Source organism: Natator depressus, chromosome 3 (genome assembly GCF_965152275.1).
Source record: "Natator depressus isolate rNatDep1 chromosome 3, rNatDep2.hap1, whole genome shotgun sequence".
In the NCBI taxonomy this organism is placed as follows: domain Eukaryota; kingdom Metazoa; phylum Chordata; order Testudines; family Cheloniidae; genus Natator; species Natator depressus.
Window position 1 is genome coordinate 158,854,276 of NC_134236.1, and position 14,229 is coordinate 158,868,504.

General features: G+C 44.8%; 1 protein-coding gene and 1 long non-coding RNA gene across 2 annotated transcripts in view; one reads left to right on the plus strand and one right to left on the minus strand.

The window, feature by feature from the left end:
• Positions 1-6,105: 6,105 nt before the first annotated feature.
• MIXL1 (Mix paired-like homeobox) lies at positions 6,106-8,843 on the minus strand. The gene is made up of 3 exons (XM_074947098.1): positions 8,753-8,843; positions 8,417-8,658; positions 6,106-8,015 (listed from the first exon to the last, which is right to left on the minus strand). The coding sequence occupies exons 1-3, from the start codon at positions 8,835-8,837 to the stop codon at positions 7,392-7,394; spliced, it is 951 nt and encodes a 316-aa protein (XP_074803199.1). The 5' UTR covers positions 8,838-8,843; the 3' UTR covers positions 6,106-7,391.
• The window catches only part of LOC141984159 (uncharacterized), a 33,691-nt gene continuing 27,669 nt past the window's right edge, over positions 8,208-14,229 (plus strand). Inside the window, exon 1 of the long non-coding RNA XR_012638670.1 lies at positions 8,208-8,467. This is a non-coding gene — a long non-coding RNA (uncharacterized LOC141984159). The remainder of the gene's footprint in view (positions 8,468-14,229) is intronic.

The window sequence follows — 14,229 nt, forward strand, 5'->3', positions numbered from 1 at the left end:
CGGATCAGGACTTTAGTGTACTAATATCAGGCTGCCAGATAGGCCAATGTCTACATAATACACATGCTCTTATCAAATATAAAGAGAGACATATTTTCATCACCATACCACAGTCTTATCTCTGAGTGATGGTAGCAGTGTTTTTTTATATATTATCTTGATTTTGATATCTAAATATGTTCTTTCAAAAAATACTCTTAAACAGAAAATATCAATTGAAAGTTGCTGAGATTTTTTGTTGAAATTACCTATAATTACTGTAGGAAAAACTGTATAATATTGATTTTTATGGTAAAACTACACGTGTGCACTTGTATTTGAGGGTAGAACAATACGTGTATTTAATGTGAACTTAAATGAATTTTTTACTTTGCTCTTCCAAAAGGATGTCATGTTTAAATCTTGAGATCACTAATATAAGAATAATATTTATGTACAGTCAGATTGTTGTGTTGTGATGAAATATGCATCCTAGAATTCTCCCACAATCAGTAAGAAATGATAGTGCCTCTTCCCTGTAGAGTTTGGAGGTAGTCATGTGTTGTTGTTGGGGGCTCTGGCCCTAAGACCTACCACACTTTCCACCACTTTAAGTTCTCCCTTCAGCAGTGGAACAAGTTAGTAGTTTGGAACAAATCAACCAGTTTGCTTTATATATTTTATTTGTATTCAATTTTCAGGCAGTAATGATCCCATTTCAATTTCTAGTCCTCCTCTTTCCCTCTTCTCCATTGTAGGATTGCCTGTGCATTGAGGCTTCAACCCTCTGGGTCCTCCAGTTCAGTACCTCTGCTGGGCTCTCTCTGCCCTCCACTAAAGAGGAGAGTACACAGCAGCAGAGAAGCACCCAGGCTCAGTCAAGGCCAACAGAGCCACATACTTTTCTTCCTTTGCATGTTTTTATACTATAGCTGCAAGGCTGATAAAGCAAAACAGAGGAAGAAGGTCCCAAAACTAAGGGAAAATATCTGTCCTCCAAACAGACTTAGAAGCTGGGCTTCTCATACTCTCCTCTTTAGTGGACCTCATGCGATGTGTATTGGAACTGCCAGTAACACTAAAATGTTAAGTTAAGCCACAAGGAAAGCTCATAAATTACAGGAACCATCATCGCTGGTACCAAAGGGTGGTACAGCAGTTGCCCCAAAGATGAAAGACACAGTCACCCTTTTAGAAGGGGACTCATGCCCAAAAGATCCCATAGTCCACGAGACTAAGGGCAGTCGGTAAAGTTTCCCAAGCTTTGTACGCAGCTAAGCAGGCATAATTAGCAACAGGGATCAAACTTGACCAAGGGGGAGTGGTATTCTTCTGAGTTCTGTCCACTTAAGATTTCAAAGTGAAATACCACTTAGATCATGCAGATGTTTAAAATATTATTAAGTGGCCACTGCTGGGCTCATCTTCCTCTCTGAGTGACTCAGATTACCTGCTGGTCTCCTCGGCTTAGCTTATCCTTACAAGTACTTTACAGGGCTTTACTGGATCCCCTTGCTTCACTTCTCCTTGGTGGGACTTGGATGCACTGCTGGGCTCTGCAGGATTGGTTATCCGTTGGTAATGCTCAGATTATTTCCTGGGCCCCTGCTTTTGCCCTCTGACTTGTTGGAACCACAGGTCAGACTGTGGGGTAAATGTAAGGCTTATCTACAGAATTTAACTATATTGGTTAGAAAGTGAAATAGTTGCAACCTCTAATATGGAAATAGCAATAGAAAAGTGCTTATTGATATAGCTTATTTCAGTAAATGTACTGAAATTTAAATATTTTTATACTGGTATAACTACATCTACAATAGGGGGTTCAACTGATTTAAGTGTATCAAAGAGTCTATGCACAGTTTTTGTACTGATTTAATTGTTGCAGTCCAGTATAGCTACATCAGTACAAAAAGTGCATTAAACCAGCCCTAAGTGGTGGTACTCTACCAAGTGCAGTCCACTCCTGATGCCAAAAAAGTTGTCTTTCCCAGTACTGCAGTTCTTCACATGACCACTTTTCTCTTTTTCTGACATGCTTTGACCAGCAAGGAAATAGCAATGTTCCCATTTAAATTGTCATCTTTGGACATCTGAGTTAACAGCTAAGTGAAATTAAAATTAAATGACATGAAAGAGCTCTTAGAGTTATTGTTTCAGGCTCTCTGACAAACTCAGGTAGTCATTACTCCTTCAGTTTACATTTAGTTCACATTTGGAAAAATATCGCTTCAATCATGAAGGCTAGAGTCTTTTTTTCAAGAAAGTCTAGATTCAGGAGCACAACATAGCCACATCAAAAATGTATTGGGACACCAGGCCTTTGCAAGCCTCTAATTCAAGCCCTGATTAAAAGCCTCATATCTTTCAAGAAGAACTATACCATGGAGTGACCATCTAAAGACCAAGAATTAGACTTGTCATGGGTAAAGAAGATCTGCTTGGTGGAAACCAAATAGCTTGGTTGCTTCCAAGTAGCTTGCTTGGTCTACAAGTCTGATTCTCACTTTATGTACAAGAGGCTCCAGGTTCAAATGCTTGACAACTCCTCTTTATATACATATTGGTCATGTTGATCTCATTCCATCCAAAACACCAGGCCCTCATAGCCTCAAAATCATTCAATACGTTTATTGAACTCTAAAGGCATCCTTTGCTAGAAAGGTGCTGCATATGGTGGTTACCAAATAATTGCTTAATTTTAAAAAGTGTCTTATGAAGGAATTTATATCTTTTATTCTACCTTAATGTAAACAAAATAATTCTGCCTTACTCCTTCCCTCCTCGCTTACGTGATATACTGTTACATTCCACTTGCTATGGGATGTGCTATATAGTAGAATGGAAAATTCCTTACCCAGCAATTTCCTTTCTGGTAGTTCCATCTCAATCTGATCTACCCTAGCAGTTGTCTTGATTGCCAGAATGTGTTTTAGGTTTCCAAGCTGTGATGAAATTGTGTAAAGGTAAGTGCATTAGTGATGATGATCATATTGTGCTTGAGTATCTCTGCATCTTTGGAAGAACTCTTCTGGTGGTAGGAAGTGAGGGACAGATTTTATTCCTGGAGCCTTTGACAACAAAAGCTCAGAATTCTGCAGGAAAAAGGCTTAGTCCATTCGTTATAGATTCTGGGGGATATTACTACTAGAAAGAAATGTTTGGGTAAGAAATCTTCCATTTCTTTATACTTAATAAAACACACATGTGGGAAGTATAAGTTTTATGATGTCCTAACTTACTAATTTAATTACTTTTAAGTGCCTGGGCTTTCTAAATGATGTGATAGGTTACTATAATATTGTCACTTAGCAATTGTTACTGGTATTTTAAACAAAGTTAATTGATTTTGGAATTTCCACAGATTTTTTTGACATCCTTCATTTTCTCCTGCTAGGTAAGTAAATGAAGACCATATAAAATAGATGGAATGCATATGTTATAAAATTACTAAATTAAATTAGCTCTGTTTCCCAAACTAGTAATGGCTCCTAAAGAGACCTGCCTCATTCAGTCTACACTGTACAAAGCATGTTACTATGGAACTCAGGCCTTGTCCATACTGCTTTCCAGCCATGAACAGCCAGCAAAAATATCTATTAGTGTAGATGTTAATAAACCACAATTTTTACCCAGGTGGTTTACCCCTGCTTGAAACTGGGGTAAGTGGTACCATTGTAAATTGCTGTTTATAGTAGCTATACCTGTGTAGCCTCCTCAACTGGCGATTTTTTTTTAAATCGAGATTGAATGTTTTTATAAAAGTTATACTCTGGTTCAAACAGGAATTATTCCAGGGAAGTTCTATGGACTGTTATACAGAAAGAGCTGATGATCACAGATGTCCCTTTGGCTATGGAATCTGTAATCATTTACATAGCACAGCTACGCTGGCCGGCTGGCCATCAATGGCTACAGCCAGGACACATTACCTCTGTCAACAAGTCCTTAGTCACCCCCTCAACAAATATCTCTAATAATGCTCTGTATTTACACACGGGTTTTCCATCTGTAGATTTCAGAGTGTTAGGTAAGCATTATTATTTTAATTTGACCTAATTAGGTACAAAAATTTGAAGTAGTTGTACAAGCAGCACCAGGGTCTAGTGGATAATTATGGGTCTTAGAACTGATTTCTCAGGAGGTGTTATTAGCTCTGCCACCACCTGCATGTGTAGCCTTTAGCAAGTCACTTAAAAATGTAGGCCCACATTCTTTCTTTAGCAGGACTACCACATGTCACAGCAGAGGAGGGAGTCATCCGAGAGCCAGTTGTAACTCCTTGATTCCCTGTCTAGTTCTATGCTAGCCCCAACCTCAGTGTAGTTTAGAGCAACCCAGGAGCCTCTAACCTATGCCACCTAGCAATAGTTCCCAAAGAGTCATCAGCCCTCCAGGGTTTGTTTGAATGTAGCATGCTGCAGAAATACTACCTCCCCTTGGTCCAAGAATGGGATTGCCATAGGAGCTATCTATGCTGGCAACAGAGTCATTAGGGGTCCCCCCACAAGAGGATCAAGGCCTCTTTGTGCCAAGAGTGGTGGCAAAGCAAAGGGGACAAAGTGCAAGAGAGAATCTAGCCCTTTATTCCTCACTTACTCCAGCTGGAAAATGAACCTTGTCCACAGTCACCCTAGGCCAGGGGTGGCCAAACTGGCTCTCAAGCCACATGCGGCTCTTTTATCATTAAAGTGCAGCTAGTGAAGCCCCCTCCCCATTTTCCACCTATTAGACTGGTGGAGGGGAGCTCAGGACCTCTGCCTTGCAGCAGGGTGGTGGGGTAGAGGCTTCTGCCCGGTGGCGGGGGGAGGGGGAGGAGGTTGGGGTTTCAGCCCAATGGGGTGCACCTGCTGAGTTATGGGGCTTCAGCAGCAGTGGGGCTGAAACCCCAAGCCCTGTCAGGCACCTCCTGCAGGGCTGAAGTCCTGACAGGTGTGTCCAAGCTCTCAAACTTCTGATTGGTGTAAGTGGCTTGGAGGACCAGTAAGTCTGGCCACCCCTGCCCTAGGCCAAGATATGATTTGGGTGGGGAATGTAATGTTATGTGATCCTGGAGTTTTGTTTCACTTTTGAAAAGCTCCTCCAGGCCAGCTTGGAGGAAAGACAGGTGACAAAATTCCCAGTCACCTCATCTGAGGTGACCTGGCTAGCTATTATTACATACCTCTTGTGGTAAATCTTCATTAATTATTGAAGATATTCTAATGTTTAACATTTTAAAGTCAGAATAAGCATAGGTTCAGTTTACACTGGCTTTTCACCTGTGGGAATTTTCCCCATATTAGTTGAACCCCAATTTAGGTTTCAAGACACTAAATCTGAAAATTATATAGTCACATGAAAGCAGCTGAATAGCACTATTGGAATAAATGGGACTATTCAGATGCTTAAAACTTAGCTAAATATGTGTAAGTATTTGCAAGAGGTTAGGGCCTTCTGAAAAGGAATTTTGTAGAGCGCCTTGCAAAGAGAGTTTACTATCTAGCCCTGTTAAGAGGATGCTAACAGAAGAAAGATTGATGTATTTTTGTGTCATTTTGGTTAACATCTAAGCTAATTCATGGGGTGGTAGGGCACTTTAGATTTACATAGTCTGCTGGCTCAATCAAAGTTTCAAAACTTTTTTTTTTTTGCACTGCTAGAAGGGCAGTTAGGATTTACTCTCCTTCCCCACCCCCCAGCAACATTTATGCTAATCAAATTATGACTGAGGTAAATTAACACATTTTGTTGCCTATTGTTCAAACCTGCTATTTAATTCAATCTTGAGCTGCAACCTATCAAAGCTGATGTTTCTTGACCTGATTTAGCAACAGAAGCTGCAGATTGGATACTCCAGTACCTCTCCCCTTTTAGAGTGGGTCTGCTCTACACTATAAATGCAACATAGTGGAGGAGTTGATCCCTGCTTTCAGGAATTTACAAAGTGGCACATTAAGGAAAAGCAAGATAGTATAACAAATGATTGTTTTATTTTTCTTCTCAAAAAGAAATGTCACAGGTTTTCCAAAACGCAGAACCAGGAGTTTCCTAGTTCTTTTACACAAGGTTAAATAAAGATGCAAAAATAAATAAGCTAGTAGAATTTTAAAAAAGCTAGCCAGTTTATCTTCCTTGCTAGGTCAACTGAGTATCATAGTCTGTTCTTATTTTAAAAGCCAAGCTGTATTTTCATCTGAAGGCAGTTTTACAAGACACACACCTTACTTAAAATAAATAGGTAACATTAAAAAGTTTTACTATTGCACTTAATTTCATCCTCGAGAGGATGTTTTGAGAGGTTTTGTATCCATCATGGTCATTTTTGCTAATACACACTTTCACTGTATTCAAATAACACTTGTATGTCTCTTAAGGGGGTAGGAGGGGGAAAGCCACCCAGAAATATTAGGTCTTCTGTACGTGCTAACATTTGTGATATTGGGTGTATTCTTAACTATGCAATAATCTAAAGTCTTACACATTTAAGAAGACTAAGCTTCATTTAATTACAAATAAGAGAACATTGCACATGGTACTTTCTCTCCCTCCACCACTGTTTATGCCTTTACTAACCCTAGCCCACACACAGCTGTAGTCATATTTACACCAAACTAGGCAGTCATATTCTTATATGGCTCTTAATAGTGCAACTCTAAAACCTTGTGATTAAATTACAGTGCAGAGATCTGCGAAGACGCTTTATTTTAGAAGCTTTCAATGGCTCAGTACATCCATGCATCTATTACACACACCGGTGATCCTGGGTGTGACTCACTCCCTCCCGTCAGGTAGCAAAAGGAGTTTTAGGAACCTCTTAGGGTTCAGTGAAAGCAACATGTTATTCAACAGCTGCTAGGAAACTTTTAGGAAGAGAGGTGAGAGGGAATTGGGGTTTAAAATATGCCATTTCTAGGATTATGGTAACCTCCAGCTTCCCTCTTGGTTAGTTTCACCAGTGACCTCTTAATGGCTTTGTGTTAAGAAGGTGTGGAGTTGGGCGATAGTCGCTCCCCTTTGTCTATTAGGCTACAGTAAAAAACCAAACAAGCGTTGTTTACACATACAAGTTGTTTAAAAAGAAGGAAACTAAGAACTTGCTTTCTAATTGTTTCCCTGTCACTAGCACGGACTTAATTCTTGCTATGGCTCCCTTTCCTAGGTAAAATATTTTTGATGAGGTGGAGGTTGTCTGGCTGATAAAATTACACCAGGTGGTGGGTTGGCAGTTTTGTTTGCCGGACACCTGAGCTCACAAATAAATGCCCTTTTCATAAGGGGCCTGTGACTTACAAGACTTATTCCTAGCACTCTAAAAAGATACACCCGAAATTCGCCGTTTCGAGAACTCCATGGTTACAAAAAGTTGCTTAAAAATTAACTTTTACACGTGTTTCCTTTTGCCTTCCCCCTGCGGATCTTGAATGGTCCCTTCAGATTCCTCGGAAGGCACTTAGGGTGCTCTCTTCCCACTCGGAGCCTGACTCGGAATAGCTGCTGGTGTCTTCTGCATCAGAGATGGGCGAATATTGTCCACACATGGTCTGGGGCGTTTGGGAGCGAGGACCACACAGCTTCCCCATACCGCCATGTCTACCCGCACCAGCTGAAAGGGGCAGGGAGGGCACTAGAAAATTCATTTCAGGTCCGACCGTCCTATTCGGAGGGACGCTCTCAAAGTCCACCCCGAGCCCAGGCTGGAAGGGCAGGTTGGAGGGCCACTGGTACGGACTCGCGTTTTCTTCTTTTATTTGAATGATCTGGGCTACTCCCGACAGCGCGTAATGCGGTGGATGACCCTCCAGCGCCTTCACGCTAGTGCTTGCGTGGTTGCTGGGAAAAGGCGGCCGGGTAGCGCAGGCAGCCCCTGAAGGGCCCAGGGGGGCCTGGGAGTAACCGTGCCGCTCTGTGCGGGAGGGGTGCTGCCGGATGCCCACCGGTGGATATGCATTTTTGGCAGGAGCCTTGGGGCCAGGGAAAGGCTCCGCGGCTCCCGGACTGCTGCAAGGTTTCCCTCGCTGCCGCCGGGACTTGGCACGCCTGTTCTGGAACCAGACCTGGGAAGAGATCGGTGGTTAGCCGTGGGGCGGCGGACCCGGGTTACCGGGCGGTGTGATGAACCCGAGTGGGCGGGGGCGGAGAGCTGGCAGGGGCAGGCCCAGAGAATAAGCGTGCTCGCCGCTGCAAAGCGCTGGTCACCGGAGGGCTTAGTTAGACCAGCAGGGTTTGGCCGGATGGCGAGTGAGCGAGCCATTTTGTTCCAGCCTTAGACGGGAGCAGCGTCCCGGCTCTCAGGGCGGAGGACCGAGGCCGAGGGGCCGAGCCCCGTGCGGCAGGGCAAGCCGCGGAGGCAGGGAAGAGCGCGCAGGCAGCGCCTGGCGCGTTTGGAGGCAGACAGTTCCGGGGATCCTTGGCCCTACCCTCACCACTGACACCGGCGCCCCAGTCGCCCACTCACCTGGATCCTGGACTCCGGGATCTGGGTCATGGCCGCCAGCTTCTCCCGCAGGTAGATATCGGGGTACATGGTGTCGCTGAAGACCAGCTCCAGCGTCTCCAGCTGAGCCGTGGTGAAGTTGGTCCTTTTCCTGCGCTGGGAGATGGAAGGCACCAGCTCAGCCGCGTCCGGGGGGAACGGGGCGGGCGGGCTGAGATCCGGGGACAGGGAAGGGCAGCCACCTCCGGCCCCTTCGCTCCTGGCTGCGGAGAGACAACGCGAGTCAGCCACACGCGCCTAGGCCGAGCTAGCGCTGGGGCGCAGCGGGGATGCGACGCGCACGGCGCTGGGACCTACCTGTGGGGAAGTTGCCGGGGAAGCGGCCCTCCGGCGGGGCCCGGCCCCCCCCGTGGGCTGCATGCTGGGTGGGGTAGAGATCCATGGGGCTCCGCCCAGCGTGCGGCTTGCGCTGGAGAGACTGGCGCCTTCGGGTTCCCCTTCCGAGAGGCCGCCTCGCCACGCTCCTCTTTATACTGGGAGCGCAGAGGCCAGCCGCCCCGGGGGTGGATGGGGGTTGGTCTCCGGTGATCAAAGGCTTCCCGAGCCAGCCGGTCTCTTTAGGATGCACGCGGGGGGGGGGGGGGGACAGATAATAGTCGCTTCCTTAGGACGGAGATGGACTCAGGAGGGGAAAAGTGTGAATCTTTGGTGCGCCCGCCCCCATCCCCTGGGAGCTTTATTCCCCGGGGTCTTCTCAGCAACCCACGCTGCTGACGCTGGCGTGTGGCTGGGATGGGCAGGAGGGATGGGGCGCCTGGACGCGGACAAGTCAAGAGAAACAGGGAGAGACGTGTCGGGTAACCAGGCTGCCCTGTGTTCTGCGCTCCCGCCCCACGGGGCGCTCGGGAAGGGCTGCGGAAGAAAATGTTTCAATGGGTTTAACACTCAACTGGTTGGGGGGGGGGGGGTTATTAGAGGAAACAAAACCCTTCGGCTGGTGATTGAACGATCCGAACGGCGCGTCGAGCCGAAAACAGCTTCACGCTTAATAAAAGAACCGATTGGAAAGCAAGTTCTCTGGGGCGGAAATTCAGAGGGGACACTCTGATTTCCGGGGAGGGAATCCCACACGGGGGCTGGCCCGATACAAAGAGGGGCCCGTATGCAAAACATTAGAAAGCTGGACAATCCTCAGGTGGAAGATGCCAATCATTACTTGATGGAGTCCCTTTCTTTATATCATGATGCGCCGGACTTTCCCCTCTCCTGTCGTGACAGGCATTTGAAAGACACTGGCTAGAATCGTTCCTAAGTTTCAGAGTGACAGCCGTGTTAGTCTGTATTCACAAAAAGAAAAGGAGTACTTGTGGCACCTTAGAGACTAACACATTTATTTGAGCATAAGCTTTCCTGAGCTACAGCTCACTTCATCGGCTGTAGCTCACGAAAGCTTACGCTCATAAATTTGTTAGTCTCTAAGGTGCCACAAGTCCTCCTGTTCTTTTTGCGGATACAGACTAACATGGCTGCTACTCTGAAATCTATCTTTGAATCTTGCAGTTTGGGCCATGCCCGTACTGGGCTTTTAACTATTTAAACCACAGCTCCAGCTAAATAGGCATCAGTAACCATTTATAGCATTCCCAGTAGCAGCCGTGTTAGTCTGTATTCGCAAAAAGGAGGACTTGTGGCACCTTAGAGACTAACAAATTCATCATGCATCCGATGAAGTGAGCTGTAGCTCAGGAAAGCTTCTGCTCAAATAAATTTGTTAGTGTCTAAGGTGCCACAAGTACTCCTTTTCCATTTATGGCATTGTTTGCCTCTATGTACATTGACCAGCAAAACTGTGTGCCTTGTTTCAAAGACTGTAAACACTGTTCCCTAACAGGCATGGTGTGTTTATATTCTGTGTCTTTTAGCATAGCTTTCCTTTCCTTTCCTTGCTTATTGATTACAGGCATTTCTTTGCAATCAACTAATCTATTCAGTCATTTGATTTAATGCCCTGGTGTCCCCAACCCCAGGTCCTCCTCCATAAATTGCCAAAGAGCCATGCATCTTTGTAATAGGTGTGTGTTCAACTGCAGTTTCATTGCTGGTGATCAGCTGTGTCCTTGCTTTGCAGTTATTACAGAGAGGAGGGCAGGGGCTTCATTTTAAAGCTCTATGAACAACAATATGGGCACTCATTATGGGCTCAGTCCTGCAAATGCAAACAAGCATCATATACAGCGTTCTCACAGGACTGGGCCTTTAATGAGTCCCTGTCAAGTTTGTTAGGCCAGACACCTTGGCACTTATCCCCTCTCAAAACAGTCTCCTGGAATTCTTAAAGGATGTAGCTTTTCTTTTCCTACCAGTCTTTAGTGCTTGAGTATAGACACTGAAGGTATATAGCACTTTAGTGGTGTGGAAGGACCTTATGTACCTTACTGACTGAGAAATGGTAAATAAAGTTATCTCCTATCGATCTTCTCTCCTATTTTGTTTAGGGAGTATCTCACAGTAAATTGTGCTTGTGGGCGTATAACATACCTGCTGCAGCAAAGATTTGCTCTCTGTTTTTAAGATATAGGTTACACACATCTGGAAATTCCTATAGGTAGATATTAAGCAGAGGCCCATATCACTAAAACATCTCCTCTCCCACCCACTCCAACTAATGGGTGTAATTCCTCACAGTTGAATACAAGGAGCGGGGACGTCTGTGATAAATGCTTCCCAAATGGAGGGGATCTATGTAGATTTAATGCCAAAAATATTGAAAGTTGCTTCACGTGTATACTGCTTACTCAGGTTTCAGAGTAACAGACGTGTTAGTCTGTATTCGCAAAAAGAAAAGGAGTACTTCTGGCACCTTAGAGCCTAACCAATTTATTTGTTAGTCTCTAAGGTGCCACAAGTACTCCTTTTCTTACTGCTTACTCAGTTATCTGGGAACAAAGAATGTAGGCCATATTTACAGGATGAGGGACTGTACCCTGGGAAGCTGTGACTCTGAAAACGATTTGAGGGTTGTGGTGGATAATCAGCTGAATGTGAACTCCCACTGTGATGCTATGGCCAGAAAAACTAATACAATCCTGAGATACATAAATAAGGGCATCTCAAAGAGGTCATTTCACCTTAGTATTCTGCACTAGTGGGACCGCTGTTGGAATACTGTGTCTAGTTCTGGTACCCACAATTTAAGACAGAGGTTGATAAATTGGAGAGGGTTCAGAGAAGAACCACAAGAATGATTAAAGGATTTAAAAAATGCCCTATGGTGATAGACTAGAGCTCAATCTATTGAGCTTAACAAAGAAAAGGTTAAGGGGAGACTTGATTACAGCCTGTAAGTACCTACATGAGGAACAAATATTTAATAATGGGCCCTTCAGTCTAGCAGAGAAAGGTATAACAATGCCTGGAAGTTGAAGCTAGACAAATTCAGACTGTAGATAAGGCATGAATTTTTAATTGTGAGGGAAATTAAACACTGAAACAATTTACCAAGCATTGTGGTGAATTCTCATGGACTCATAGACTTTAAGGTCAGAAGTCTATATTTGGGGCAAGGGGCTTAATACTATTAACAATAGGTATAGGTCTAACTTCCAGATTTACTGATTGTTAGTGGTACTTAAATTACAGTGTACTTAATGAGTGAGTCAGGGATGGAAGTGGTGCTCCTTCCCTGACCCCCCTGTCTGGGACTGGCCCAAGCCTCCCCTCCCTCTTCCCCCATGGGGCTGGCCCAAGCCACCTGGCTTTGCTACTTGCCCCCCTGAACGTATACTAGAGGTTTTCACACTGTGGGGTGTGCTCCCCTATGGGGGCACAGAGGAACATTTAGGGGGGCAAGCAGCAATGCCTGGCAGCATGGGCCAGCCATGCACAACAAGGCTCATCCCTCTAAACATTCCTCCTCACCCCCTTTAGGGGGGCATGCCCCACAGTGTGAAAACCTATGGTATACAGTTGGGAGAGTGGCACCCCTACATGCTACCCCCAATCTCCACCCATGCCAGAAGGTACCATTATGATCATCTAGTCTGACCTGCTCATCACAGGCCACAGAATCTCACTCACCCATTCCTGTAGTAAGCTCTGGCTGAGTTACTGAAGTTCTTAAATACTGATTTAAAGACTTAATGTTACAGAGAATTCACCATTTACTGTAGTTCAAACCAGCACCTGACCCATGCCTCATGCTGCAGTAGAAGGCAAAAAATCCCACAGCCTGGACCTCTGCCAGTCGGACCTGGGGGGAAATTCCTTCAAATATGGTGATCAGTTAGACCCACCAAACATGTGGGCAAGATCCATCAGCCAGACACCTGGGAAAGAATCGTCTGTAGTAACTCTGAGCCCTCCCCATCTAGAGTCCCATCTCAGGCTGTTAGGGATAGGTGGGCCATATGCCATTGTAGGAAATCTCATCTTACCATCCCCTCCATAAACTTATCAAGCTCAATCCTGAAACAAGTTAGTTTTTTCTTCCCCCAATGCTCCCCTTGGATGGCTGTTCCATCACTTCATTCCTCTGACGGTTAGTAACCTTTGTCTAATTTCAAGCCTAAACTTATGATGGCTAGTTTATATCCATTTGTTCTTGTGCTAACATTGGGTCTTAATTTAAATAACTCCTCTCTCTTGCTGCTGTTTATCCCTCTGATGTATTTATAGAGACCAATCGTATCTCCCCTCAGCCTTTGTTTTGTTAGGCTGAACAAGCCAAGATCCTTAAGTCTCATTCTGGTAGGTTTTCCATTTCTCTGATCATCCTAGTAGCCCTCCTCTGCATCTGTTCCTGTTTTAAATCTCCATCACTGATAATTTTTAAATCAAGATTGGATATTTTTTCTAAAAGATATACTCTAGGAATTATTTTGGAGATGTTCTATGGTCTCTCCTATACAAGGGGTCAGAGTAGATAATCACAATGGTCCCCTCTGGCCTTAGCATCTCTGGATTTATGACAACACCAAGGCATAATTTAAAAACAGTACTTCAGTTTCCTCAGTGCAGTTACATAAAACTCCTTTTACCAATGATACAAAATAAAGGAGGGACTAAATTCTGTTTACATCTTTAATATACAAATTGTACCTCCCCCCATAGTCATGCAGGCCCACTGGTTCCAGAATAAGAGTGCCCTCACAAAGTGTTATTCTGGAATAACTAGAGTACTTTAAATCAACATCCTACCTTATTCTGGAATAATTTCCCTGTTTAGACAGACCCTAACTGATTAAAAGACATTCTACCTCAACCTGCAAAGAACATGAAACAATTGTTGAGAGATGTGCTAACTGCCCCATTCATCTAAATGGGTTGTTAACTTCCAACCCTGCTACTCAAGGGGAGATGACTGGGAGAAATGGAAAGAGTCTTGCTGCCACCATCTCATCCTGCTCGTGTCAAGGGGTGGGGCTGAGTCTTCCTCTGGGATGGACACTAACTTGCCTGGTAACTGGGAGAGATAGTTTCGAGTTGGGGGAGGCCCAGCTTCTTCACCAGCCCAGCAGATTTATGAGTTTTACCCTTGTCACTATTAATCCCAGTCATGGACCAGAGTGCCAGTGTGCAAGCAGAGGCAGGGCCACAAGGGTGTGGGGGAGAGAGCCGTGGGGGACTCACATGGGAGTGTGCCTACATCCCCATCTGCCTTAATCCAGCTCTGCTTTTCCAGGTCAGACTTCCCATTAAGATAGACATTCTATCAATGTATATTGAAAACAAACCCAGGAAAGAGCTAGTATTGGGAGATAATGGACCTATTCCCAACCTGTAGATTTGGAAATGGGCTCAGGTCTTTGATCTTTCAGCACTTCCAGTTGTAAACT

Coding starts and splice junctions, on each gene's coding strand:
- MIXL1 (XM_074947098.1), bottom strand. CDS start 8,837: ATGGATCTCTACCCCACCCAGCATGCAGCCCACGGGGGGGGCCGGGCC. Junction 8,659..8,752: donor CCCCGGCAACTTCCCCACAG/GTAGGTCCCAGC, acceptor GTCTCTCCGCAG/CCAGGAGCGAAGGGGCCGGA. Junction 8,016..8,416: donor TCCCGGAGTCCAGGATCCAG/GTGAGTGGGCGA, acceptor ATCTCTTCCCAG/GTCTGGTTCCAGAACAGGCG.